The sequence below is a fragment of the Bos mutus genome, chromosome 17 (assembly GCF_027580195.1).
Source record: "Bos mutus isolate GX-2022 chromosome 17, NWIPB_WYAK_1.1, whole genome shotgun sequence".
NCBI classification, from domain to species: domain Eukaryota; kingdom Metazoa; phylum Chordata; class Mammalia; order Artiodactyla; family Bovidae; genus Bos; species Bos mutus.
In genome coordinates, this window is record NC_091633.1 from 32,401,981 (window position 1) to 32,427,694 (window position 25,714).

The window sequence follows — 25,714 nt, forward strand, 5'->3', positions numbered from 1 at the left end:
GACTCCATGGACTGCAGCCTACCAGGCTCCTCCGTCCATGGGATTTTCCAAGCAAGAGTTTATATGCAGAATCTGGGAGCACTTGCCTAGCTTTTCTTTTAAATCTTATAAATTGCTGTTTTTCTGATGGCATGAGAAAATTTGATACAGCCTCGCCTTAAAAAGTGTGCTTCCAAATGGATAACCAACAAGGACCTACCGTATAGCACAGGGAACTCTCCTCAATGTTATGTGGCAGCCTGGATGGAAGGGGAGTTCCGGGGAGAATGGATACATGTTTATATATGGCTGAGTCCCTTGCTGGTCCACAAAACTATCACAAAATTGTTAGTCGGCTATACAATTCAAGATTAAAAGATTAAAAAAAAACACAAAAACATGCCCCACACGTGGAGAGGAACTGAAACAGCCCTTCAGAGTCAACGGTGCTTGAAGTTTCACATCTTGGCATTTGTGTTTAGAGGAGATCCACTGTGGCTGCTTTAGAACCACCAGGAGGGAGGGAGAGAAGGAGTGACTATAGATCTCTGATATGTCTCAGATGAACCTATTTTATTAAGAAAGATGGAGCCTTCACTTGCTTGTGGAAGATGCTTATGGAGAAAACAAGTACATAAACCAGGATGTTTCTTCCCCAGTGCATGCTTCACGGAGATGAGCTAACCACAACCATACAACGGTCTATGTTTAGAGTAGTTAGAGTTCTTGAAGGTTTTAGTAAAAGGCTTCTAAAGGGGAGTATAAGGCAAAGTGGGCTGAGGCAGGGAGTGTTTGTGTCATGCTCTTCACTGAGAAACACTGTGCAAAACTTCCTGCTTGGGAAATGAGCTGCTGGACAGGTTGAGTGCCGGTGCAGGCACAACCCCACCCGGGTCAGCTGACGGCCCTGTGCTGGTGACCAGCCCCACAGAGAGGCTGTGGACCCGGGGTGCCTCTTCCTGATACGCTGGGCGTCACCACCGCAAGCTCCCTGCTTCCCTGCCCTTTGAGCTGACTTCATATGCCACGAGCAGTTCTCTTTGACTCGTTAAGAGAGTTTATTTCCACCAGTTAATGGTTGGGATTTGGGAATGTAATCTGAGGATGAGTGAACGGTGGAAGGAATGCAGTGGTAACGTGGTGTTGGGCAGAGGCGTGTTGCCCTAGGTTCAGAGAACGTTCATCTTTTCTCTAATCCCCATCTCTCGGGGGTGAGTCAGGACAGCCTCGAAACGGGACTGTTGCATCCACGCTGCCAGCTGACTGACTTACACTTGATCTGGGTCTAATTTTGAGGACAAGCAGGATAAAGCCCTGTTGTTAGTCACTGTAGAGGAGTGTGTTGAGAGTGCTCCAGGCAGAAGGCAAATCACTTTGGCTCTGGGGCCCCCAGGCCTGGTGCTGGGTGCCCGATGAAAGGCACGCCCCAACCACCACGTCCCCACTGCCTCTTGCAAGCTCTGCTCAGCCAGGTGGACTGGGGAGGATGAAGTGGCCATGACTGCTGGGTCTCCTGTGACTCCTTTGTGAGTCACGCCGTGGCTCGGCCTCATTCTTTCATTATTACAGTAGCAGAAGCTGAATAACCTCTGAACAAGGGGAAGCAAGCCCTGGCGGGAGTCCGTGAGAGCCATAACCCGTGACCCGCTGGATACTGTAATTAGACTCCCACCAAACACTCACCAAGGGCACCCAGCCGGCGGGATTCCCCGAAGCTCTCCCTCACTTTTACGGGATCCCAAGTGTATGGGATGTTGCATATCAGGTGTTCATCCATCAGTCAGACTTTTACATCTTGCAGGGTTTGCTCCTCCTCTTAATCTCTCATCTTTCTTAGTTTAGAAAGGCTTTTTTTTAAAAAACAAAACAAAAACAGCCCACTACTCTCAGGTCTTTACAGAACAGATGTGAATTAGAATGCTTTTTTTTTTTTCCTCACTATGTATAACATATTTTTTCACTTTCATTTCTCACCCCCTCCAAAGGTAAACAAGAGAAAAAAATAAAAAAACCAAAACCTTGGTAGAGCTAAGCTGGTTTCCCCACTTAGTGTTTTTTTTTTTTCTTAATCTCACCCCTGACATGAGAACATAGACTGTGGCACCGATTTAAGGTGAGCGCCTGTGAGGTGGGATCTTCTCTGCCTTGATCTCACAATCTCAGGGCTCATCTCCCCTGAAACCCACTGTGTCTTTGGGATCGTCACCTCCTCTCTCCATATTTCTATTTTCTCTTCTAAAAGAAATTAAAGTGGTAGGTCAGGTGAGTGACTCCCCAAAGATATGTTTTTAAAAATGCAGGTTCCTGAGCATCACTTCAGAGCCACTGGACCAAAGCCCTGGAAGTGGAGCTAGGGAAGCTTTGTTTACTAAAAACGAACACAGATTTTCTGGGGTGGTTCTAGTGATGGTTTGCAGCCACCGGATGGTGTGTCTGGGTCCCCTCCAGCTCCAGCATCCTGATTGTCTGTCAGGGACCAGTGGGACCCAGAGATGACAGATGTGAGGACATCCCTTGGCAACCACGGAAGTCAGAATGATCTCAGCGGTCGTTTTTTCTATCTGGAGAGCAAGCTGTGTGGGTATTTGAGGAAGTGTGTTCTCAGCAGTGGGAGGAGTGAGTACAGAGATCCCAAGGCAGGAACATGCGTGGTGTGTGCCCTAAACCCTGTGCCCGAGGGATGCAGATGGCGTGCGGTCCTCCGTGGGGCGATGAATGGGTGCAGGTGTGTGGGAGGTCCAGGCTGCAGCTGTGCACATGGTGTGGACGGGAGGCAGGGGCCGCCCGTCCCCCAGAGTCTTACCCACTGGCCTTTGCTTGATAACAAACACTCCTGCTATTGGAGCCTCTCTTCTTTGTATCTAACCATTGTTCTCTCCAGGCAGTGACTACTGCCTCAGTGTCAACTGCTTTTACAACAGCTGGTGGAGGACTGGGCGGTTCTGCTGAGCACGGACAGGCCCCAGGGGAGGTGGCCTGCACTTCTGCTGAGCAGGGACAGAGACCTTCAGTGGCTGCTTCCAACACTCAAATAACGTGTCCTTGGTTCTCATCGTCACAGGAGATTCTCAGAGAATAATCCTATAGCAAAGTTTAAAACCAGTCCTTATTACTCAAAGTTCCTACATTTCGAAGTCCCCTTGAACGTTGATTTTTTTTTTTTAAGATAGACTGTGTTTCAGAGCAGTTTTAGGTTCATTGAAAAATTAAGCCTGAAGGACAAGAGCCCCTGTCTCCTCCCTGCCCCACACTTACCTCCCCTGCTGTCAGCATCTGACACCAGGCTTGTATGTGTGTTACAGCTGAGGAGCCTGCAATTGATATATCATCCTCACCCCAAACTGTGCTTTACATTTGAGGTTCACTCTTGGCGATGTTCGTTCTGTGGGTTTGGACAAATGTATAAAGACATGTACCCATCCATATGCTTCCCTGGTGGCTCAGTGGTAAAGAATCCGCCCGCCAACACAGGAGATGTGAGTTTGATCCCAGGGTCGGGAAGATCCCCTGGAGAAGGAAATGGCTACCCACTCCACCATTCTTGCCTGGGACAGAGGAACCTGGTGGGCCATAGTCCATGGGGTTGCAGAGTCAGACACAATTTACTGACTAAACAACAACTACAACAACCCATCAATATAGTTTCATACAGAGCAGTCTCACTGCCCTGAAAGTCCTCTGTGCTCTGCCTATTCCTGTCACCCATCATCCGCCCCCAGCTCTGGCAGCCACTGAGCTTTTCACTGTCTCTATAGTTTCGCCTTTTCTAGAGTGTCCTTTGGTTGGAATCATAACAGTACATCGCTTTTTCAGATTGGCTTCTTTCACATAATTTGCATTTCCGTTTCTTCCGTGTCTTTTCGTGGCTTGATAGCTCATTTCTTTTTAGTGCTGAATAATGTTCCACTGTCTGGATGGACACAGTTTATATATCTACCCACCTACTGAAGGATGTGTTGGTTGCTTCCACGTTTTGACAGTGGGACAACTAAAGCCGCTGTAAACAACCACGTGCCGGTTTTTGTGTGGGGCTGTTTTATTCCTTTGGGTAAATATCAAGGCGTGTGCTTCCTGGGTTGTAAGGTAAGAGTTTGTTTTGTTATAAGAAACCACCAGCTTCTGGACTGGCTGTACCATTTTGCATTCCCACCAGCAGTGAGTGACAGTTCTGTTGCTCCACTCCTCTTAGCGCTTGCTGTCTCTCAGTGTTCTGGCTCTCGGCCACTCTGATAGGTGTGTGGTGCTGTCTCGTTATTTCAGTGTGTATTTTTCTGATGGCATACGATGTGGAGCGTATTTTTCATATGCTTATGTCTTTTGTTCTCTGTCTATTCCGGTCTTTTGCCAATTTTTAAATTGGGTTGTTTGCGTTCTTATTTTGAGTTTTATGAGTTTGCGGTATATTATGGATCCTAGTCCTTTTCACTGTTGTCTTTTGCAAATACTTTCTCGCAGTCTGAGGCTTGTCGTCTTCTCTTGTTGTCTCTCACGGGCCAGAGCTTTTAAACTTAATGAGGTCCAGCTTATCACCCATTCCTTTCATGGCTTGTGCCTTTGTGCAGTCATCACCGTGCTTAGGATCATCTAGACTTTCTCCTGTGTTTTCTTCTAGGATTTTTATAATTTTGCATTTTGAGTCTGTGATCTATTTTGAGTTAAAATTTTGCAAAGGATTAAAGGGCTGTGTTGAGACTCTTTCTTTGGCATATAGATGTCCACTTGTTTGTTTCCATTTGTGGGAAGACCGCCTGGTCTCCGTGGTGTTGTCTTTGTTACTTTGTCAAAGGTCAGTTGAGTATGTGCGACTCTTGAGTCTGTGTCCTCTACTCTTCTTTATTGATCTATTTGTCTGCTCTTTCACCCGGACCACACTGTCCTGTGTACTGTGACTGTAGTAAGACTTCAAGTCAGGTAGTGTCATTCCTCTGACATTTGTCTTCTCCTTCAACGTCATGTTGGCTGTTCTGGGTCCTCTGCCCCTCCGTGTAAACTTCAGAATCAGTTTGTTGATATCTAGAAAACAACTTGTTGGGATTTTGATTGAAATTTCATTGAATCTATAGATCAGCTTGGGAAGAACTGACATCCTGAGTCTTCTATTTATTTAGAAGAATAAACCCTCTCTGTCTATGCATAACTCTGTCTATTTAGTTCTCCTTTGATTTCTTTCTTGATTTCTTGGCTTCTTTGTTAATTTCTTCCTTCTTCCCTCCCTCCCTCCATCCCTCCCTCCTTCCTTCCTTCTTTTATGTACCACAAGTCAGGTGGGATCTTAGTTCCCTGACCAAGGACTAAATCTGTGCCCCTTGCAGTGGAAGCATGGAATCTTAACCACTGAACTGCCAGGGAAGTCCCTCCTTTGATTTCTTTTTTTAAAGAGTTTTGTAGTTTTCATCCTGTAGATCTTACAGGTATTGTGTTAGATTTATATCTAAGAATTTCTTTTTGGGGCTGATATAAATGATACTGTGTTTTCTATTTTTAAATTCCACTTAATTGCCAGTGTATGAAATATTAAAATTTAACAGAGCATGACTGCATTCATGTCAGGCTAGCTGCTTTCTCCTTTTCTTTATGCCTCCATTTTTTCTTTTATATTGTTACTAAACTTCTAATATTTTTCTTAAATTTTTTTCTGATTATCAAAATAATACAATTTATTACAAAGCATTTAGGAAATGCAAGCAAATATAAAAATGAAAACCCAACTTACCAAGAGTGCTGTCATACAGATTTTTACTACTATTAATAATTTTATTTGTTTTCTTGCAGTCCTTTTTGGTAGGTGGATATAAGCTGCATTATATTAACTGAACCATATATGTGTATTATGTGTATGTGTAATCTGTTTTTTCACTCAGTGTTATATGATGACACTTTCACCATGTCATTAAAATGTTTTTAATGACTTTTTTAAGTATCTTGAATGGACAACCTCAAACACTTTGGATGTGTCCTATAGTGGATATTAATATTTATTAGATTTTGACTGTTACAATGCAGAGAACAATCTATCTTTGTTCAAATTTCTGACAGTTTCCTTGTGAGAGAATTTTCCTTGGAGATGTTCCTTGTAGGAAATTTGGAGGAGACCCATTTTCCTTCCCCAACAGAATTTGAAAATTGAGAGAGAGAAATTGGTTAGTAAGTGGGAAGCAGTGTCGTGCATGGCAACAGAGGCCGTGGACTGTTGACCTCAGAGCCCGAGCCTCCCGCCCACCTGGTCCCCCGTAACCTGGGACACCGCGGGCCTCGGCCCGCAGGACAGTCCCTGTATACCTGATGCCAGGAGCTGACGGCCAGGTCAACACGTGCTCTGAGGAGGGTGGATGCCAAAGAGGGAAGGAAAATTGTCCATCAGAGCTGATTCCTCTCCCCTGAGAGGAGCAGTGGACAGACAAAGCAGCCAGAAGTGTCCTCTCGTCAGTGTTGTCCTCTACTTGGAAACTTAAGGCAGAGATAAGGAGACCCCCAGTCCTAACATCTTGCATAGGTTAAATCGCTTCTTAGAGATATGAATAAGAGTTTTTTCCTTAACTTTTTTTGTTGTTGTTGCTGTTTTCACCATTCATTCCTTGCCTGTTTATTTAAACATTCGTTTATTTGGCTGCTCGGGTCCTAGGAGCGGCACATGTAATCTTCAGTTGTGGCCTACAAACTCTTAGTTGCGGCACTGGGATCTAGTTCTCTGACCAGGGCTTGAAGCCGGGCGCCCCTGCGTTAGGAGCACAGAGTCTTAGCCCACTGGACTGCCGGGGAAGTCCCTTCCTTAACTTTTTGAAAAGCATTTTATCCATGTATCTTCAGAGATTGTATATTCACTTGGTTCAAAAGAAAAATATCTATCTGAAACTTATTGCTCCCCATCACTTTTTTTCTTTTCCATCTCATTCAAGTAATCAATGTTATTAGTTTTTTACAAATTCTTTTTTCCTCATTAAAAAAACCCTTTTCCACTTTCATTTTGTTATGAAACATTTCAATCATACAGAAAGTACAGACTGTGCTGTATTAACCATATGTGTAACCGTGGCCCAGTTTTCTTAAGTCTTAACATTTTGCCACTTTTGTTTCACATGTATAATTTTTTTTTTAAAGAACCAGACCATTAGGGAAGCAGGTGATGTTTCCCGTATCCTCCTTCCTGCGGCTCCGTCTCCCTCTCTTCCTTCCAGAGGTAACTGCCATCTGAACGTGATGGTTCTTATTCTTCTGCATATCTGTGGTTTACAGGCTATGGTGCTCAGTCGTTCAGTCATGTCCGACTCTGTGATCCCATGGACTGTAGCCCGCCAGACTCCTTTGTCCATGGAATTTTCCAGGCAAGAATATGGGAGTGGGTTGCCATTTCCTCCTCCTGGGAATCTTCTCAACCAGGGGATCAAACCAGCGTCTCTTGTCTCCTGCATTGGCAGGCAGATTCTTTACCACTAGCGCCACTCGTAAGCCTATTACTGGCTATGTGAAAGAAAGTGAAGTCACTCAGTCGTGTCCGACTCTTTGCTACCCTGTGGAGTATAGCCCACCAGGCTCCTCTGTCCATGGGATTTTCCAGGCAAGAATACTGGAGTGGGTTGCCATTTCCTTCATCCAGGGGATCTTCCCAACCCAGGGATTGAACCCAGCTCTCCTGCATTGCAGGCAGATGCTTTAACCTCTGAGCTACCAGGGAAGCCCATTACTGGCTATGATGTATCCATAAATAATACTGGGTTACATGTATTTAACATTATAAAATGGATATCATACTGTACATATTATTTCAGAGCTTATTTTTTTATACAACTGGATGTTTTTGAGATTCATTTGTATCAATCCATGTAGCTCTACTTTGTTAATTCTGAATTCAGTATAGCATTCCATTCTCTGAATAAGCTACAGTTTATGTATCTCTTAGCCTATTCATGAGCATTTCATTTTTTTTTTTTTTTTTTTTTTTTTACAAATTTTACTATTATAATCAATGCTGTAGTGAATGTGTCACCATGTCCCTGTCTACACGTCAGCATTAATTTCGTAGGGTGAGTGCCTACAGAAGAGTGGAGTTTAGGTTTTAGGACTTATGACTCTTGTGTTATTCAGTGTTCTCCAGAGCAGGTGTCCCGTCTCCTCTCTCACCAGCAGTGCACGGCATCCCACTGCCCCCCATTCTTGGAGGTGGGGAGGGGGAAGCAGAATCTCATTTTCTTTTAATTCATTACTGACCAGGGGATTTTTGCAGAAACTAATACCTGTGGCCAAAGATTTTTATTTTGGACAGCCAAAAATTAATTCTGTTATTTCACTACCACTTGGCGAGTTATTAAATTCAGTAGTTACACACTGTAAAGTCTTTACTGACACACCTGTAAAGTCTTCTCTAGCATCATGAGCTTCATGTTCACCTTCAGTATCAGAATCAATCACTAAGGTTTGCTGTCATTTTGTTAGTCTAATATTCACATCATCTGAACCAAAACTATATTCTGAAGAGTTGTCATCTCCTGACACACTAGTTATATGTCACTCAGACAGTCAGAGAAAGTACCTGCATAAAATTCACTGAAAAATTCTTCTTCACTTAAAATTTTGTGATGTGTCATTTTTGAAAACTTTACACAATAAAGCTTGTGTGTACAGTATACACAAGGTTGGAACAAAAACCTAACAGAACAAAATACAAATAAGAGCAACAAACATTAGTTGCATTATGAACACTTGATCACTTTTAAGCTCTAACATCTTTCACACGGTGATTATAATTGTATCATTCTCTAAAAACATATTGATACGTCTCCAGTCAGTAATTTTCAGGAAAATAAAAAGACATATTAATATGTCTCCAGTCATATTATCGAGGTATAATTTATGTACCATACAACCCACCCATCTGAAGTCTTTCTGTACTTCATTGAATTTTGCTGTGTCCACAGAGTTGTAAAGGTCTCACCACATCAACTTCAGAACATTTTCATTAACCTTAAAAGAAACCACCCACCAAAGTTAGCTATCATCCTTTAGTCTTCCTACAAATGGTTCTAATCGGCGATGAATTCACTGTCTCTATAGATCTGCCTATTTCTGGACATTTCCTGTAAACGCATCATACAGCATATGATGCTTTGTGGTTTTCTTCTTTCATTTACCATCATATTTTCAAGATTCACCTGCATTCTGGCATGTAATGGCACTTCATCCCTTTTTAGTGCTGGATCATATTTTATTGATCATGGGCTTCCCTGGTGACTCAGGCGGTCAAGAATCTGCCTGCAATGCAGGAGACCCGGATTTGATCCCTGAATCGAGAAGATCCCCTGGAGGAGGGCATGGCAACCCACTCCAGTATTTTTGTGTGGAGAGTTCCATGGACAGAGGAACCTAGCAGGCTACAGTCCATGGGGTCACACAGAGTTGAACACAGCTGAGCAACCAACACTTTCACTTTCAAGCTGGAGTTTGTTCAGTGATGGATTGGTTTTGGCTCTCATGACTAGAGCTGTTCTAAAGATTGCTGGACTAGTTTTTATATGGACTGTTTTTTAATGAAGAAAGGGTGGTTTAGATGCCAGGAGCAGTAGGCAAAGGGCCTGGGTGTCCACCTGGAGCAGGCAGGTGGGTGAGAAGTAGGAGGGGCCCTTTCTCCAGCCCCCTTGGCCGTATGGCTCAGGGTTCCCCACACTGTCATGGGGTCACAGAAGACTCGTGGCAACAGGCATGAACCACGAGCCCTTCCTCACTCAGGGCCTTTCTGTGTCATTCTTGCATGTTCTGCCCTCGGGTACCAACTGCCAGTCTCTCTCTAGGACAGCACTCTGGTGCTATCTTTTGCAAGGCTTGTCTTCCCCACCCAGCCATTTCCAGGCCAGCTCATCAACTATCTTGGCCATATAATTAAAAACCAAGCTTAGGAAGTGTAGGGGCAGCTCCTGGTCTCAATTGTCTGCTTCATCCCACACCTGTCCACAGCCGGGAGTAGACCCTAAGGTCAGGAACTCCCTTTCAGAACCAATGGAGCAAAATCCCACTTCTGATGAGCCAACCTCGCTCCTTCCCTGGGAGAACTGAGTTTTGCCTTCAGAGCTCAGAACTATCCCTCCTCTTCCTCCATTTTAAAAATTCAATTTGCGTAAACTGTATCTTTTTACATTTCTTTTGTGTGGAAGTAAGCCAGTATGTATCCTTCCTTCCCCCGCAGAGGGTGGCCTGCCTGTCCCAGGATCCAGGCCTCACACCCACCGTCTGCAGCAGCTGCTGGTGTTCCGTGGGATGGACGGAGAGTGAGGGGTTTAATTTGCCCCATCCATGTCCTGTCCACTTGTTTCCAGTCTTCTGCTTTTATCAAACACACTGCAATCACACGTTTGTGTCTGTTTAGTTCCAGAAGTGGGGTCGGGCGTCCAAGGTTATAAACACTGGGGACCCTAAGAGCTGTGATTAGTTACCCTCCATCTGTGGTCGCACCAATTTGCACCTCTGCCTGCATTTCTCTTGTGTGGGGTATCTTACCTTTGGATTTGCTTTTTTCTTTCCAAGAGTGAGAATTAGCATCTTTTCCTATGTTTAAAGATCATATTAGTTTTGTTTTTCTATAAACTATCTGCATTTGTTGCCCACCTTTCCATTGGTTTGCAAATCTTCATTGATCTCTGACTAGTCTTTATATGTTAGGGAGATGAATCCTTTGTGATATGAGCTGCTGATATGAGCTGGATTTTGTGAACCTTTTAAAAAATGCTTGATCACATTTTTCTACATAATCAAGGTCACACTGTATACATAACCCTGTGTTGTTTTTCAGCCCTAACACTGTGTCATCAGCATTTTTTATTTTTCAAACATAGTGCATTTTTACCCTCAGATGGAAATACAGAGGGAGGTTTGAGGGTGCAGAGCACATGACCCCAAGTCGTTTGCTCGTGATGTGGAGCTGATGACCCAGCAGTGTTGGAGGAGCACAATTTGGGGTCAGGAGACACTGGTTTGGGTTCCATCCTTATTCAAGTCTCCTAACTTCTATGTACGGAGAAGGCAGTGGCACCCGACTCCAGTACTCTTGCCTGGCAAATCCCATGGGCGGAGGAGCCTGGTGGGCTGCAGTCCATGGGGTTGCTAGGAGTCAGACACGACTGAGGGACTTCACTTTCACTTTTCACTTTCATGCATTGGAGAAGGAAATGGCAACCCACTCCAGTACTCTTGCATGGAAAATCCCATGGGTGGAGGAGCCTGGTAGGCTGTAGTCCATGGAGTCGCTAAGAGTCGGACATGACTGAGGGACTTCACTTTCACTTTTCACTTTCATGCATTGGAGAAGAAAATGGCAACCTACTCCAGTGTTCTTGCCTGGAGAATCCTGGGGATGCGTGCGCCTGGTGGGCTGCCGTCTATGGGGTCGCACAGAGTCGGATACGACTGAAGTGACTTAGCAGCAGCAGCACCAGCAACTTCTATGTTAAACAGAACACAAGACACCTGTGAAGGACACCTGTGAAGGCCAGCTCAGGTACCTTCTGGAAGGAGGTTAGGCAGGTATTTCTCATGTGCTGTGCAACCCTCATCACCAGCCTCCCTGTCTGTACCCAGGCCTCAGGCCTTCTGGAACCAGCATCTCTAGGCTCTGAGATTATGCAGTAAAAAAGGACAGTTTGTAATACGGTGGAAATCAATTGGACACAGTCCAAACAGTAATCGCAAACTGAAACCTGTAAATGGGTTTAATAAATGAGAGGGGGCGTTGCTTTCTTGGAAACTTTGTCCTGTCCTCAGGGGAGGCAGGGGTGAAAAGGGGCAGGAAAGTGTGGTCTGTGGATGCTGAGAAGGGAGCTCAGTAAATGCCGTTGTCTAAGGCCAGACTATGAGCTTCCCTAGTGGCTCAGTGGTAAAGAATCTGCCTGCAATGCAGGAGACACAGATTTGATCCCTGGGTCTGGAGGATCCCTTGGAGGAGGGCATGGCTACCCACTCCAGTATTCCTGGCTGGAAAATTCCAAGGACAGAGGTGCCTGGTGGGCTTCAGTCCATGGGGTCACAAAAGAGAGAATGACTGAGCAACTGAACACACACGAGGCCGGACTACATATTTGAAACCGAATCGGACTGCTTATAATTCAGTAAGATGGTTTCCCTTGGAAGTCCACCCACTGCCTCGGGCTTCAGCTACCAGAAGTTTTATAGAGCAAGCTGTCATTAAGGTTATTTGTCTTAAGGCAATACTAGACTCTTTGATGGGTTTTAAAAGAAACAGTGTTCCTGTTGTATTCCTGTTTCATTAGTTTTTCAAGAAAGAGTGCAGTCGTGGTGAAATATTGAAAAAGTACGAAGTCTTAGCACCTACCTGCACACACTCATAGCCTGCCTGGCTCTGTGATAAGCAGAGATAATCCTCAAAACAGCGCTCATGAGGTGCGGACCACTGCCACCCCCATTCTGCAGGTGGGGATGCTGAGAGCGCAGAGGGAGGTGGGCCGCGTGGGCAGGAGGCGGAGGGCGAGGGCGAGCGCCAGGCTGCCGGCCCAGGGTCTGCAGACCCCTTGCTCTGTGGCCCTGACACTGGTGCACGGGGTGGTGTTCGCACGGGGGACTCACTCTGTTCTGTGGGGAGGGACCCGCTTGCTCCTCTCTTTCAACCACCAGCGTCCTACTCCAGATACCACCAGTCTCACAGTTACAGATCTTGTAGACAGACTCTATGGGAATACAGTGAAATTCAGAATTTTGTCCCTTTTTTATACACAGTACTCTATACTTCTTTTTTCCAGTTAAAGGGGCGTCCTAATGCATACCGTGTCACTGCCTGAGGAGCATCCCCGTTCGGGGTCGTGTCCGTGTAGCCCCCATTGTAGGGACGTGCCATCCCACGCGGACGCTTTGTTCTGGTCCTTTGCTGCTCTGAATGGTGTTGCTGTGCATCGCTTTTTGTACATAACCATTTTGGACCAATGCGAGTTGATCTGTAGGATTAATTCCTACAAGTGGAATATCTAGGTCAAAGAGTATGTGAGTCTCTGTGTTAGCACCCCTCCCGCCATGTCTCTCGCTCTCTTTCCCACTCCCTCTTTTCCCTTATTTTGGCCTCTGCCCCACAGCCCAGTCCTCAGCACTACTCTGTTGACTGCTCCCCCACCTACTCACCTATACCCATCTCTTAATAGGTATAATATTTTATACCCCAAAGGAGGGACAGTTTCTGTTTATTTTGACTTTCCCATTTTGTAAACAAAAGATCTTATGGAGAGTTACACTTTCAACCTCTGAAAATCTAGGAAAATTGACCTTGAGAAGCCTCTAGGGAAAAAGAATTATTTCCTTATCTGTGTGCAAGTTAAATGGATGTAGAATACCTCATACATGAGGCTGTGTCTTGACTGTTTGAAATTCATTCACCTATCTGTTATGAGTAGAGAGTTTCCCTGGGTGGAGGGGAGGATGGGAAACCTTACGTTCAGAAAAAGATATGCAATCATATTGATGCAAGGTAGCTCTGAGCAGAGCTGAAAGTTACATCTCAGCCCTCCTGGAACACAGAGATGCGTGTTGATGATTTGGGTTATGCTGTCAAGAGCGTGAAAGAATTAGCTCAGGAAATACTGAATTAATGCATGCTTGGGGATGGATCGCAAAGCTTCTTTTCAAAAAAAAAAAAATACAGATAATTTGTAGCTTCTAGATACAAAAAAAGAATTAGTTCTCTTTTAAGAATTAAAAGAACCCTTTTGGAAAATATGAGTCATGGTTAGAGATTCTGTGAGTTTTTAAAGAGGAGGAAAAGAAGACCCTGTTAATAATAACAGAATCTGGGAAGCCAGCCGGGCGGCATGCTGGCTGGAGCAGGGCCCCTCGGTGACTCCTGCCCGCTTGGTGTCTCTGTAGCCTTGAGAGAACTTGCACTTTTCACCTTCATATTTGGCCAACATTTTTGGACCATTCTGTCAGTTAGAGATGTGTTTGTGCTGAGAAGCCTGCTTCTGCATCACAGTGCAGAGCCCATCCAGGAAGGCCAGGGTCATGCAGTCATGAAGGTCAGTCCACGAAGGTGGCTTTTGTTTTCTCTTGTCCTCTCTGGCTGAGGACACCTGTTATACTTTGTACACCACACACCTGGTAGACGGTTTGTGTCAGAGTCGGAGGGCCTGGAGGTCATTCTGGCTGCAGCTCATCACTTATGAAGACGGGGTGCCAGGCTGGAGCTGAGGAGGTTGCCGGGGGTCAGATGCTCCATCCTGCCCGGGGCCACGCAGGGTGGCCCAGGCTGGGGGCTGTGGGTGGCAGCACCACGGGCACCACACAGACTCCACCTGCTTCAGAGTTCTATCTGACATGACCCTGAGCTCAGGAAGGAGGGACAGGGTTCTCTTTCCTCTTGTGTCTCATAGTTCCCTGTTTGTAGGTCCCAAATAGGCTGTATGATGACTCATGATGTTCCGTCATTGCTGTGGGAACCTAGTTGGTGAAGACTGTGGTTTGAGCTTGTGACCGGCGTAGTCATTCATAGTGCTGTCTTGGCGGGAACCATACTCCCAGCCACCAACAGCCTCCCCAGCTGCCAGCTTGCTGGAACCACTCATATCCAGGGTGTTGGGGGGGACTACTGACCTATCCTCAGGCATGGCAACATCACACTGGACAACAACCTTTTATCCTACAGTCCCTGAATCCTGAGATCTCTGAAGAAAACCTTTGGAACCCACCTGAACTATATATAAGACTATTGTTTCTCGATAATCCACTTGAATAGTCATCACTTGGACTGGTGAAATATTAATTTGTTTCGTGTTGGGGTTTGATTACAACTCAGACCCTGGAGAAGTTGTTATATAATCTGTGGTATAAATGTCTTTTGAAAATTAAAAAAAAAAGTCTGAATTCTGAAACATCTGGCCCCAAGGATCTCAGCTAAAGGACTGGGTATCTGAACGCACTTTTGATTCTCGGTTACAGTTTTGCAAGTACTTTCATCTTTATTCTCTGTCTTCCCAACAGCTTTGTGAGGCGGGTGAGGGTTCCATTTTGGAAGGGCTTAGCTCTGGAGTCAATGCTTTCCCAAAGTCACCTCCAGTGAAAGTGACCAAACTAGGTGGGAGCTCGGTCTTTCCGGAAGGGTAACCCATGTCCCAGGCATCATGTCATCTGTGACTTGGACCCACTTCTCACCCCTACTAGGCGAACTCAACCTTTCCTTCCTTCTAGGGATGTTTGTCTATATTCCTGTGAAAGCAGCATTTGCTGATTGGTTTGTATGTTGACCTTCCCTCTTCAGATTGTGTTTTGAGGTGGGCACCGATCTTGTTGATTTCTCTTCCTGATGTCTCTCATAGCACCTGGTCAAGCCAGCACCCAGTGCTCAGAGCTCCTGGGCGGATGGACAGAGTTTGCCAGCCTTTGTTATCGTCGTGGTGGGCTTTGTTGGTTTTGTGTAGTTTCTTTTTCCCTTTTTTTGAACCATTTAAAGTTCCCGATCATACCTGACTCTTTTTTTAAAAAATAATTTCACTTATTTATTTTTGGCTGTCCTGGGTCTTGTTGCTGTTTGAGCTTTCACTAGTTGCAACAAGGGGGGGCTACTCTTCATTGTACAGCGCTGGACTGGAAGAAACACAAGCTGGAATCAAGATTGCGGGAGAAATATCAATAACCTCAGATATGCAGATGACACCACCCTTATGGCAGAAAGTGAAGAGGAACTCAAAAGCCTCTTGATGAAAGTGAAAGTGGAGAGTGAAAAAGTTGGCTTAAAGCTCAACATTCAGAAAACGAAGATCATGGCATCCGGTCCCACCACTTCATGGGAAATAGATGGGGAAACAGTGTAAACAGTGTCAGACTTTATTTTTCTGGGCTCCAAAATCACTGCAGATGGTGACTGCAGCCATGAAAATAAAAGACGCTTATTCCTTGGAAGGAAAATTATGACCAACCTAGATAGCATATTCAAAAGCAGAGACATTACTTTGCCAACAAAGGTCTGTCTAGTCAAGGCTATGGTTTTTCCTGTGGTCATGCATGGATGTGAGAGTTGGACTGTGAAGAAGGCTGAGCACCGAAGAATTGATGCTTTTGAACTGTGGTGTTGGAGAAGACTCTTGAGAGTCCCTTGGACTGCAAGGAGATCCAACCAGTCCATTCTAAAGGAGATCAGCCCTGGGTGTTCTTTGGAAGGACTGATGCTAAAGCTGAAACTCCAATACTTTGGCCACCTCATGGGAAGAGTTGACTCATTGGAAAAGACTCTGATGCTGGGAGGGATTGGGGGCAGGAGGAAAAGGGGACAACAGAGGATGAGATGGCTGGATGGCATCACCGACTCAATGGACGTGAGTCTCAGTGAACTCCGGGAGTTGGTGATGGACAGGGAGGCCTGGCATGCTGCGATTCATGGGGTCGCAAAGAGTCGGACACGACTGAGCGACTGATCTGATCTGATCTGATCTACTCCTTGGAAGAAAAGTTATGACCAACCTAGATAGCATATTCAAAAGCGGAGACATTGCTCAGTCAAAACCATAGTAAGGCTGTGGTTTTTCCAGTGGTCATGTATGGATGCGAGAGTTGGACTGTGAAGAAAGACGAGCGCCGAAGAATTGATGCTTTTGAACTGTGGTGTTGGAGAAGACTCTTGAGAGTCCCTTGGACTGCAAGGAGATCCAACCAGTCCATTCTAAAGGAGATCAGCCCTGGGTGTTCTTTGGAAGGAATGATGCTAAAGCTGAAACTCAGTACTTTGGCCACCTCATGCGAAGAGTTGACTCATTGGAAAAGACTCTTATGCTGGGAGGGATTGGGGGCAGGAGGAAAAGGGGACGACAGAGGATGAGATGGGTGGATGGCATCACCAACTCAATGGTCATGAGTTTGAGTGAACTCTGGGAGATGGTGATGGACAGGGAGGCCTGGCGTGCTGCGATTCATGGGGTCGCAAGGAGTCGGACACGACTGAGCAACTGAACTGAACTGATAGTGAAAGTGAAAGTTGCTCAGTCTTGTCCAACTCTTTATGACTATACAGTCCATGGAATTCTCCAGCCCAGAATACTGGAGTGGGTAGCCTTTGCCTTCTCCAGGGGATCTTCCCAACCCAAGGATCAAACCCTGGTCTCCTGCATTGCATGTGGATTCTTTACCAGCTGCGCCACAAGGGTCTTTATGAAATTTTAGTTCTTCCAGAGGGGCTGTCCTCAGTTTGATTGATATTTGAGTCAGTGTTACCTCTCAAAAATAAGGGCTGAACAAGTTGCTCTGTAATGATAATTTACAAGTTGCTCTGTAAATGATAATGCTGTCTTGGCAAAATATCGTTCTTGGGGCAAAATGGATCGAACAAGAAAATACAAGATAATTAGATCTTTGTCAGTTTTCACTTTTAATGACTTCAGCCTGTGTGCTGTATTTTTAGTAATTGCAGAGGATGTTTTTAACAATGATTTTGTGTAAAATGTTGTGGTTTGAGTTACAGGCATTGGGAGTTGTTGAGCTGGGGTGACAGAGAACTGGCTCCAGGAGCTGTGCTCCCCAGGAATGGCTAGCTGATGACTCCCCTCTTCTTCCTCCTGTGTCCCTGTCCTCAGGTCGGCTCTCAGCTCGTGATGGCAAAAAACAGGTCCCAGCTGCGCAGCCCAGGTTGGGGTCAGGGAATGTGTCTGACCAGCCAGGCCTGGATTGAAAGTGGGAGATAAAAGATCTCTGAAACAAACTCGCCATGTTGTATGAAAACTAGAAGGATCAATGCTGGGCCTGGCTGCGTAGAGCTTGGGTTGTTGAGAAGGTGCAACCAGAACTTGATGCTTTGGGGGCTACAATTTATGACAACAAATCTGCTCCCTGAAAAGCACGTGTTCATTATTACCAGGGCCTGAAAAGAAAAGGACCAGTGATGTGCAGTTTGTGGTTGGGGACTAGACACTGTAGTGATGTCCTTAAAACGTTGCGACATCAACAGTTCTTCAGGAAATTACCGCTGTTCTGGAGCACTTAGCTGTGTCGGCCTCTGTGTGAAACACTTTCACGTAATCCCTGCTTCAACTTTGTGAGCTTGGTGTTAATACTCTCATGCTGATGGAGAAATGGGATCTCAGAGAGTTTGAATCTGAAACCATGTGTGTCTGACTTGGCTCTGCCATCCCATCTCTTAGTTTTACAGTGTACTCTGTCTGTCCATCAGTCCTCTAATTCTCCATCTGTGCCCCGCCCTCTTACGTCAGTGCTGTCAGCAGCTGGCACCCCGCTGGCCTCCGTCCACACGGAACCGTGTCGGTTCTGCCTCTGGATGTACCTGCCGCCAGCATCTGTCCCCCCTTGCCCCTGCCTCAGTTGCCATCACACTAGCCTTCATTTGAAGGCCCTGAACTCTTAGAATAAATTCTACTTGGCCTTCCTTCCTCTAGTTTTACTCTGCCCTAGCCCGGCTTCCCCTCTAGTCGTGGACCAACCTCTCGAAAGTGTAGACTGAGTTTATGGACCTGTTGGCCTTGGCCACTCGCTGTCCTCAGAGATGAGCTGGCCTGCTGTCTCCCACCTGCCTCTCCAGCTCTGTCTTCCTTAAATCCTAGGGACTTCCCTGCCCTCCCCCACTGCTTAAACCTGAAAATATGAGTCTTATCACATCCTTTTCTTTCTTGCACTTGGACAATCTGTAGTTACACATTTATAGATGACAACTCGCCCAGTATTCCTCACTGAACCATATCCACCCTGAGGGCAGCGATCAAGCCTGCTTAGTTAACCAGATGCTCAACCTCTAGCTTGGAGCACAGTGACCACAGTTGCCCAGATCTGTGTTGAACAAATGGATTAACAGACTTGTAACTGAAGAGCCCAAAGCAGTGCAGCCCTTTCTTAGTCTTCGAGTTCTGATTTCACTTGTGGCTGAAGAATGAACCTGTGTTTGGAGCCGTTTTGTCTCGGTGGCTTTTGGTTTGCTTAGGAAAAAACACGCTCCCTTTATGGCTGATTGTCATTGTCAGCAATTCAGCTTCTGTGCAGCGATGCACTTGGTTTTCCAAACTTCCATGTTAGAACCAGCCATAGTAGAAGAAAAGAATAAGTTCCAGGTGATGTTTTTCCTCTCCGACTGGCCTGAGACTGGGTGGCTAGGAGAGGAGGAGCGAGGGCTCTCCTGACTGCTTCCAGATTCCCGTCCGATGGTGCAGAGGTGGGAACACTCCAGGCCCTCCAGCCTCGGCCGTGCTGCCCCCCAGAACCCAGGCATCCGGGTCAGCTGTCTCCACACACCTGTGCCACTCCTGCCTGCCGTCTTTGAGCAGAGTTTGCTTTTTAAAAATTTTTTTATTTATTTATTTTTGATCGTGCTGGATCTGGTTGCGGTGCACAGGTCTCTTGTTGCAGTGGCTTCTTGTTCCAGTGCATGGACTCTAGGGCGTTCGGGCTTCAGGAGTTGCAGCACTGAGGTTCAGTAGGCTCAGTAGTTGTGGTGCACGGGCTTAGTTGCTCTTAAGGCATGTGGAATCTCCCCGGACTAGAGACTGAACCTGTGTCTCCTGCACTGGCAGGCAGATTCTTATCCACTGGACCACCAGGGCAGTTCCCAGAGTTGCTTTGGAAGGAGAATTTTTCTCTCCAATGATCTATTATCTCAGCAGCGCTCCCAGCCTTGATCACGGGCACTGGCTGTCAGAGTCTGCAGCCAGGGCTGTGTGCCCCCGTCTGCGTGATCTCACATGCTGGTGTCTTCCATATGCGCATGTGTGCCGGCTGGGAGACTCGTCTTCCTGTGACCAGCCTGAGTGTTGCTGCTAACATTACTCCTTTCTCTCTTGTTAATCCACAGTTGGTCATGTTCAGAGCTGGACCTGAATGAGATTCGCCTGATCGTTTACCAGGACTGTGAAAGGAGAGGCAGACAAGTCTTGTTTGATTCTAAAGCTGTTCACAAAATGGAGGAGGTGGCAGCTCAGGTAGGAAATGTGGTTTTGCTTTCCTCTTTTGCATCTGTGCTTTAACCATCTCTCTGGTCAGTGCAGCATCTGCTGTCTGGGCTGTCATACAGCTTCATTGGTGATTCAGAGGAAACAGGGGCAGAGGTTCCTTGACCACCCCAGTTGAGTACTTATTCATACACACAGGTAAGACTGTTAGCCAGTCATCATGCAGATGCTCAGCAGCTACTATAGATGTTACCAGAAGTGAATTTGCTAGTGAGTCACAATCCAATAGGTTTTTGATGCCAAATATGTGCTGTATAATGAGAAAACTAAGAACTCTAAAATTCATGAAGCATTTGCCTGAAGAGAAGGTCTGGTATTTACCATAGATAGTGAGAGGTGTTACATAGCACTGGGGTAAACAGAAGTGGAGAGCTTTCCTCACCACAGGGTTTCAGGGTACTAGCAAAAGGGCCTATGTCTCAAGCCTGCTTGACCCAGGAAGTTTACTTATTTTCTTTTTTTAGTGGAGGGCAGAGTGGTGATGGAGGTGATGATGGTGATGGTGGTGGTGATGGTGGAGATGGTAATGATGATAGAGATGATGATGGTGAAGATGGTGATGGTGGTGATGTGATAATGATGGAGTGATGGTGGTGGAGATGGTGCTGGTGGTGGTGATGGTGGAGGTGATGATAGTGATGATGATGGTGGTGGTGCTGGAGGTGATGGTGGTGGTGATCATGATGGTGGTGGAGCTGAAGGTGATGGTGGTGGTAGTGGTGCTGGTGGTGGTGATCGTGATGGTGGTGGTGCTGGTGGAAATGGTGATGATGGTCGTGGTGGTGCTGGAGGTGATGGTCATTGTGCTGGTGGTGGTGATGGTGGAGATGGTGATGGTGGTGGTGGTGCTGGAGGTGATGGTCATTGTGCTGGTGGTGGTGATGGTGGAGATGATGATGATAGTGATGGTGGTGGTGGTGGTGCTGGAGGTGATGGTGGTGGTGGTGGCGCTGAAGGTGATGGTGGTGGTAGTGGTGCTGGTGGTGGTGATCGTGATGGTGGTGGTGCTGGTGGAAATGGTGATGATGGTGGTGGTGGTGCTGGAGGTGATGGTCATTGTGCTGGTGGTGGTGATGGTGGAGATGGTGATGGTGGTGGTGGTGCTGGAGGTGATGGTCATTGTGCTGGTGGTGGTGATGGTGGAGATGATGATGATAGTGATGGTGGTGGTGGTGGTGCTGGAGGTGATGGTGGTGGAGATGGTGATGGTGGTGGTGGTGGCGCTGAAGGTGATGGTGGTGGTAGTGGTGCTGGTGGTGGTGATCGTGATGGTGGTGGTGCTGGTGGAAATGGTGATGATGGTGGTGGTGGTGCTGGAGGTGATGGTCATTGTGCTGGTGGTGGTGATGGTAGAGATGGTGATGGTGGTGGTGGTGGTGCTGGAGGTCATGGTCATTGTGCTGGTGGTGGTGATGGTGGAAATGATGATGATAGTGATGGTGGTGGTGGTGGTGGTGCTGGAGGTGATGGTGGTGGTGGTGGTGCTGAAGGTGATGGTGGTGGTAGTGGTGCTGGTGGTGGTGATCGTGATGGTGGTGGTGCTGGTGGAAATGGTGATGATGGTGGTGGTGGTGCTGGAGGTGATGGTCATTGTGCTGGTGGTGGTGATGGTAGAGATGGTGATGGTGGTGGTGATGGTGCTGGAGGTCATGGTCATTGTGCTGGTGGTGGTGATGGTGGAAATGATGATGATAGTGATGGTGGTGGTGGTGGTGGTGCTGGAGGTGATGGTGGTGGTGGTGGTGCTGAAGGTGATGGTGGTGGTAGTGGTGCTGGTGGTGGTGATCGTGATGGTGGTGGTGCTGGTGGAAATGGTGATGATGGTCGTGGTGGTGCTGGAGGTGATGGTCATTGTGCTGGTGGTGGTGATGGTGGAAATGGTGGTGGTGGTGGTGCTGGAGGTGATGGTCATTGTGCTGGTGGTGGTGATGGTGGAGATGATGATGATAGTGATGGTGGTGGTGGTGGTGCTGGAGGTGATAGTGGTGGAGATGGTGATGGTGGTGGTGATCATGATGGTGGTGGTGCTGGAGGTGCTGGTGGTGGTAGTGGTGCTGGTGGTGGTGATGGTGAAGATGTGGTAATGATGGAGTGATGGTGGTGGAGATGGTGATCATGATGGTAGTGGTGGTGGTACTGGTGGAGATGGTGGGGATGGTGATGCTGGAGATGGTTGTCCTGGCGGGGATGGTGGTGGTAATATGATGGTGGGGTTGGTTGTGGAGATGGTGGTGGTAGTGGTGAGGGTGATGAGGATGTAGATGGTGGTCCTGGGGGAGATGGTGCTGGTAATGATGATGGTGAGGTTGGTGGTAATGGTGGAGGTGGTGCTGTGGGGGGATGAGGCGTGGGGCCTCTGGGGGTGGTAAAAATGAGGACAGAGTGGCCCTTGATCCCTTGGAACCAGAATGGGAAAGGTAGAGCAACGTGTCTGGTGGGAGCAGAGTCTGGTCCTCCCTGTGAGGCTTCAGGATGGCTGTCCAGTGTGCTTCTGACTGGTCGCCTTTCAGCAGTTACTCAGGTGTCTACAAACTAAACCCTTTTCTGTTCCTTCTGTTCATGTTCAGTAACCTGCCACCTGTATTGACTGAATCCTGGCACTTTAGAGAATGTGCAGCTAAGTAACTGCATAGTTTATGTCACAGTCCACGTCTCTTCAGGGCTGAGATCTCTTCCTGCTTCTCATAAGGTCATTTCTACAGGAAGGAAGTGTTTAGTTAAAGGCAGTTTAGCTGGGCAGATCCCATGGTGCTCTCACGTGGAAGTCGGCCATGTAGCTAATCATTACAGTAGTTGTCAGGCTTGTTAGGTAAGCGGGGGACTGGGGGATGAGAAGTCTCTCAGATATTCCCTGAGGCTTTCATGGTAGATTCGTACCTAAGTTCAGGTGAGCTGGTATTTGGCCCTTTGTTTGGTGAACAGCAGGCGGTTTCCCCCTGATTTCCCACATAATTTCCTATTTCCCTGAAGGTATTGCACAGATGGTATATTTGCACATCCACATTCTGTCACCTGGGCTCTTGATGGTGGTAACAGGTAGAGGGAAAAAATTCTCACTGGTTGGAAAAAGGAACCAGAATCATGTCTGTAGGGGCAGTGATGACCCTGGGGTGTGCAATAGAAGTGTCCCGGAAAGTGCTCGTTTATTAATAATTACAGAGGCAGCTGGGCCCGGGTAGGCTTGGAAACTGTCTGAGCCTACCGAACAAGTGCAGTCTGGGCTCTGCTCACTAGACTGGGTGCTGTCACCACCCGCGGATGGCTTGGCCAGAGGGCCTGGTGGTGTGGGACAGGTGTGGGTCGTGTGTCGCTGCAGGGCCATGTTCCTGGCTTCAGCAGCATGAAGCAGCGGGCAGACCCGAAGAGACCACTGAGGGTGTGCATTTGCTCAGGGATGACTCCACATCCTGGGCCTCCATCCCTGCCCGTGACCACTGGGGACACATGCTTCCTGTTCCCCTTCCGTCCCTCCCCATCTTCAGCCTCTCCCCCCCCTCCCCCTCCCCACTGACAGGCACCAAGCGTCAGCAGTTGGCAGCAGGCACATGACTGCAGGCATTTGCATTCGACCACCAGTGTGACTGTCACATTGCAGATTAGATAAGCTGCAGTTGCATTCATGGTTGTCCAAGCAAAGCTGCACACAAAAAGCAAATAAGACTGAGGATAGAAACCGCGCATCACAGAGGGGACAGGCTGCGTCTGCTGGCGGGGAGTGTGTCTTGGCACAGGAGGATGGGAAACATTAGGACAGGTGTATCTTTATTCCTCTGTGTCACTGTCACAGAAAGCAGCCCTGGACTCCATGTAGGAAATGTGTGTAGCTCGTGCCCCGCGAGCCCTGACCTCTGGAGGCCATGTTGCGTCACATGTTGGGTGATCATAGGGGCCTCTGTTCAGTGCTCTGTCTTCATCTTTCACAAGCCCGACCGCGTGACTTTCTCTGAAGCAGTGCAGAAGGGTGTGTCATGAAAGCACATGCCTGGACTTTCCAAATGAATCCTTCTGCCTTCCTAATTCCTTTTGCCTGGTGAAAATTTAAATTTGAATCAAGGGCTGTATGCTCATCGGTATTCTAATCTATGACTCTACAAAGTACTCCAAAATCCTCTAATAATCAAAACAGAGGTCAGGTCTCATCGATGATTTTCAAGTATAAATTGAAACTTCAATAACAGCTGCGTTATTTAAAGAGAATATTCTTGGGAAACCCCCTGGTGGTCCAGTGGTTAAGACTCAGCACTTTCATGGCCAGGGCCCGGATTCAGTCTTTGGTTGGGGAACTCAGATCCCTGAAGCTGCACCATACCTCCAAAAAAAAAAAAAAATGATAATAATAAAACAAAGAATGGATTTTTAAAAATAATTTTATTTATTATATTTTTGGCTGTGCTGGGTTTTCGATGCTATGCAGGCTTTTCTCTAGTTGCGACAAGTAGGGGCTACTCTTTGGTTGCAGAGTGGTTTAAGGAAGGGCTCCCCAGCGAGCGTGTGTGGGGAGCCTGGTACACTTGGTGCTGGTGTGTTCACCCTGCCTCTCCCTCTTCACTCAGAGAACGGAGGACCTCCCTGCGAAAGTGCCAGCCAAAAGCTGCTCAGGAGGCGGCCCTGCTGCTCATGGCCCTTCAGGGGGATCTTTGCCACATGCCAAGGAGCAGCTTCCCAAGTACCAGGTAAAGCCGCCCCTGTGAACGCAATAGCCCTAGGGCTGAAGTCACTTACTGTCATTTCCCCACGGGGATCATGGTGCTGGAGGCGCCCACTCCTGCAGTAGGAGACTGCAGATCCAAAAATGTGTCTCAGGTATTTTAGGTCAGTGCTTTGGCTTTTATCTCTCCATAAAAACTAGAGAAAAGTGGAGCGGTGGGGATCCAGTGTAACACAGACCAAACGAAGAAGAAATATTACAAAGGAGGCGATCCCTCCTGTTTTGCTTGCTCGGTTGTCAGAACTGGCTAATGCATGTATTTTCCAGTTTTGTCAAAAGAGTTCTGAGGAGTCTCAGGATGCGGGCAGACATCCTGAGAAAATAGCTCTTGCCAGTAGAAGGAAGAAAGCTTCTTATAGGAGCAGATGGAAAGGCAAGACCTAAGTTGAGTGTGAAGAATAGAGGACTGGTAGCATTTTTATGTTGTCTGTGTGTGTGTGTGTGTGTGAGCAGAGGATAAGGGTTATTGCAGAATATTGGCCAACCAGGCATAAGGGAAGTTGTTTCATAAATATGACTTGCAGAAGGGTACTACTTGTGGAGGATATATCAGTTTTTATTTTTATTTTTCTAGTCATGTGAGTTTTTCTACCATGTTGCTAGAACAGCAAACCCAGGGAAGGTACCAGCAACCACAGGCGTATAGAACGTTGTTCTCTTCACGGCCAGGATGGTCGTGTCCACCCATATTTGACAGAATCCCAGGTCTCAGAGCAGTGTGGTTACAATGGTGCAGAGTGAATTAGCAGTGAGTTGAGAATCACAATTCGCACGTGGACCTTGAGCTTCAAGAGAAAGCAGATTAAGAAATGGTGGTGGGTCGAAGTTATTAATGAAGAGCGTGAAAGCCTGTCAGTTCTGTCTGCATGTATTAAGAAGGGAGCCTATTAAATTAGATGGATTGATTGCTGTTTCTCTTTCCTTCTCTGCAAATACGTGTAAGTAGGTGTATGTATGTGTCTTTCTGTGTGTGAATATATATGTGTATGTGTGTGGATTTTGAGTTAAAAGAAGGGAGCGTTAAGGGTGATGCCACGTTTTTGCTTGAGTAGAAAGCAAAGCAGCCAAGATCTGGCTGGTGGCCTGAGTCACGGGAGGTGGTGGTTTGGTT

General features: G+C 46.9%; 1 protein-coding gene across 6 annotated transcripts in view; it reads left to right on the top strand.

The window, feature by feature from the left end:
- The window catches only part of FNIP2 (folliculin interacting protein 2), a 127,905-nt gene that overhangs the window by 41,079 nt on the left and 61,112 nt on the right, over window positions 1-25,714 (top strand). For all 6 annotated transcript variants that reach the window (XM_070386442.1, XM_070386444.1, XM_070386445.1 and 3 more), the window contains 2 exons: window positions 19,739-19,865; window positions 24,449-24,568. In XM_070386442.1, the coding sequence (XP_070242543.1) occupies window positions 19,739-19,865; window positions 24,449-24,568 (247 nt within the window). The remainder of the gene's footprint in view (window positions 1-19,738; window positions 19,866-24,448; window positions 24,569-25,714) is intronic.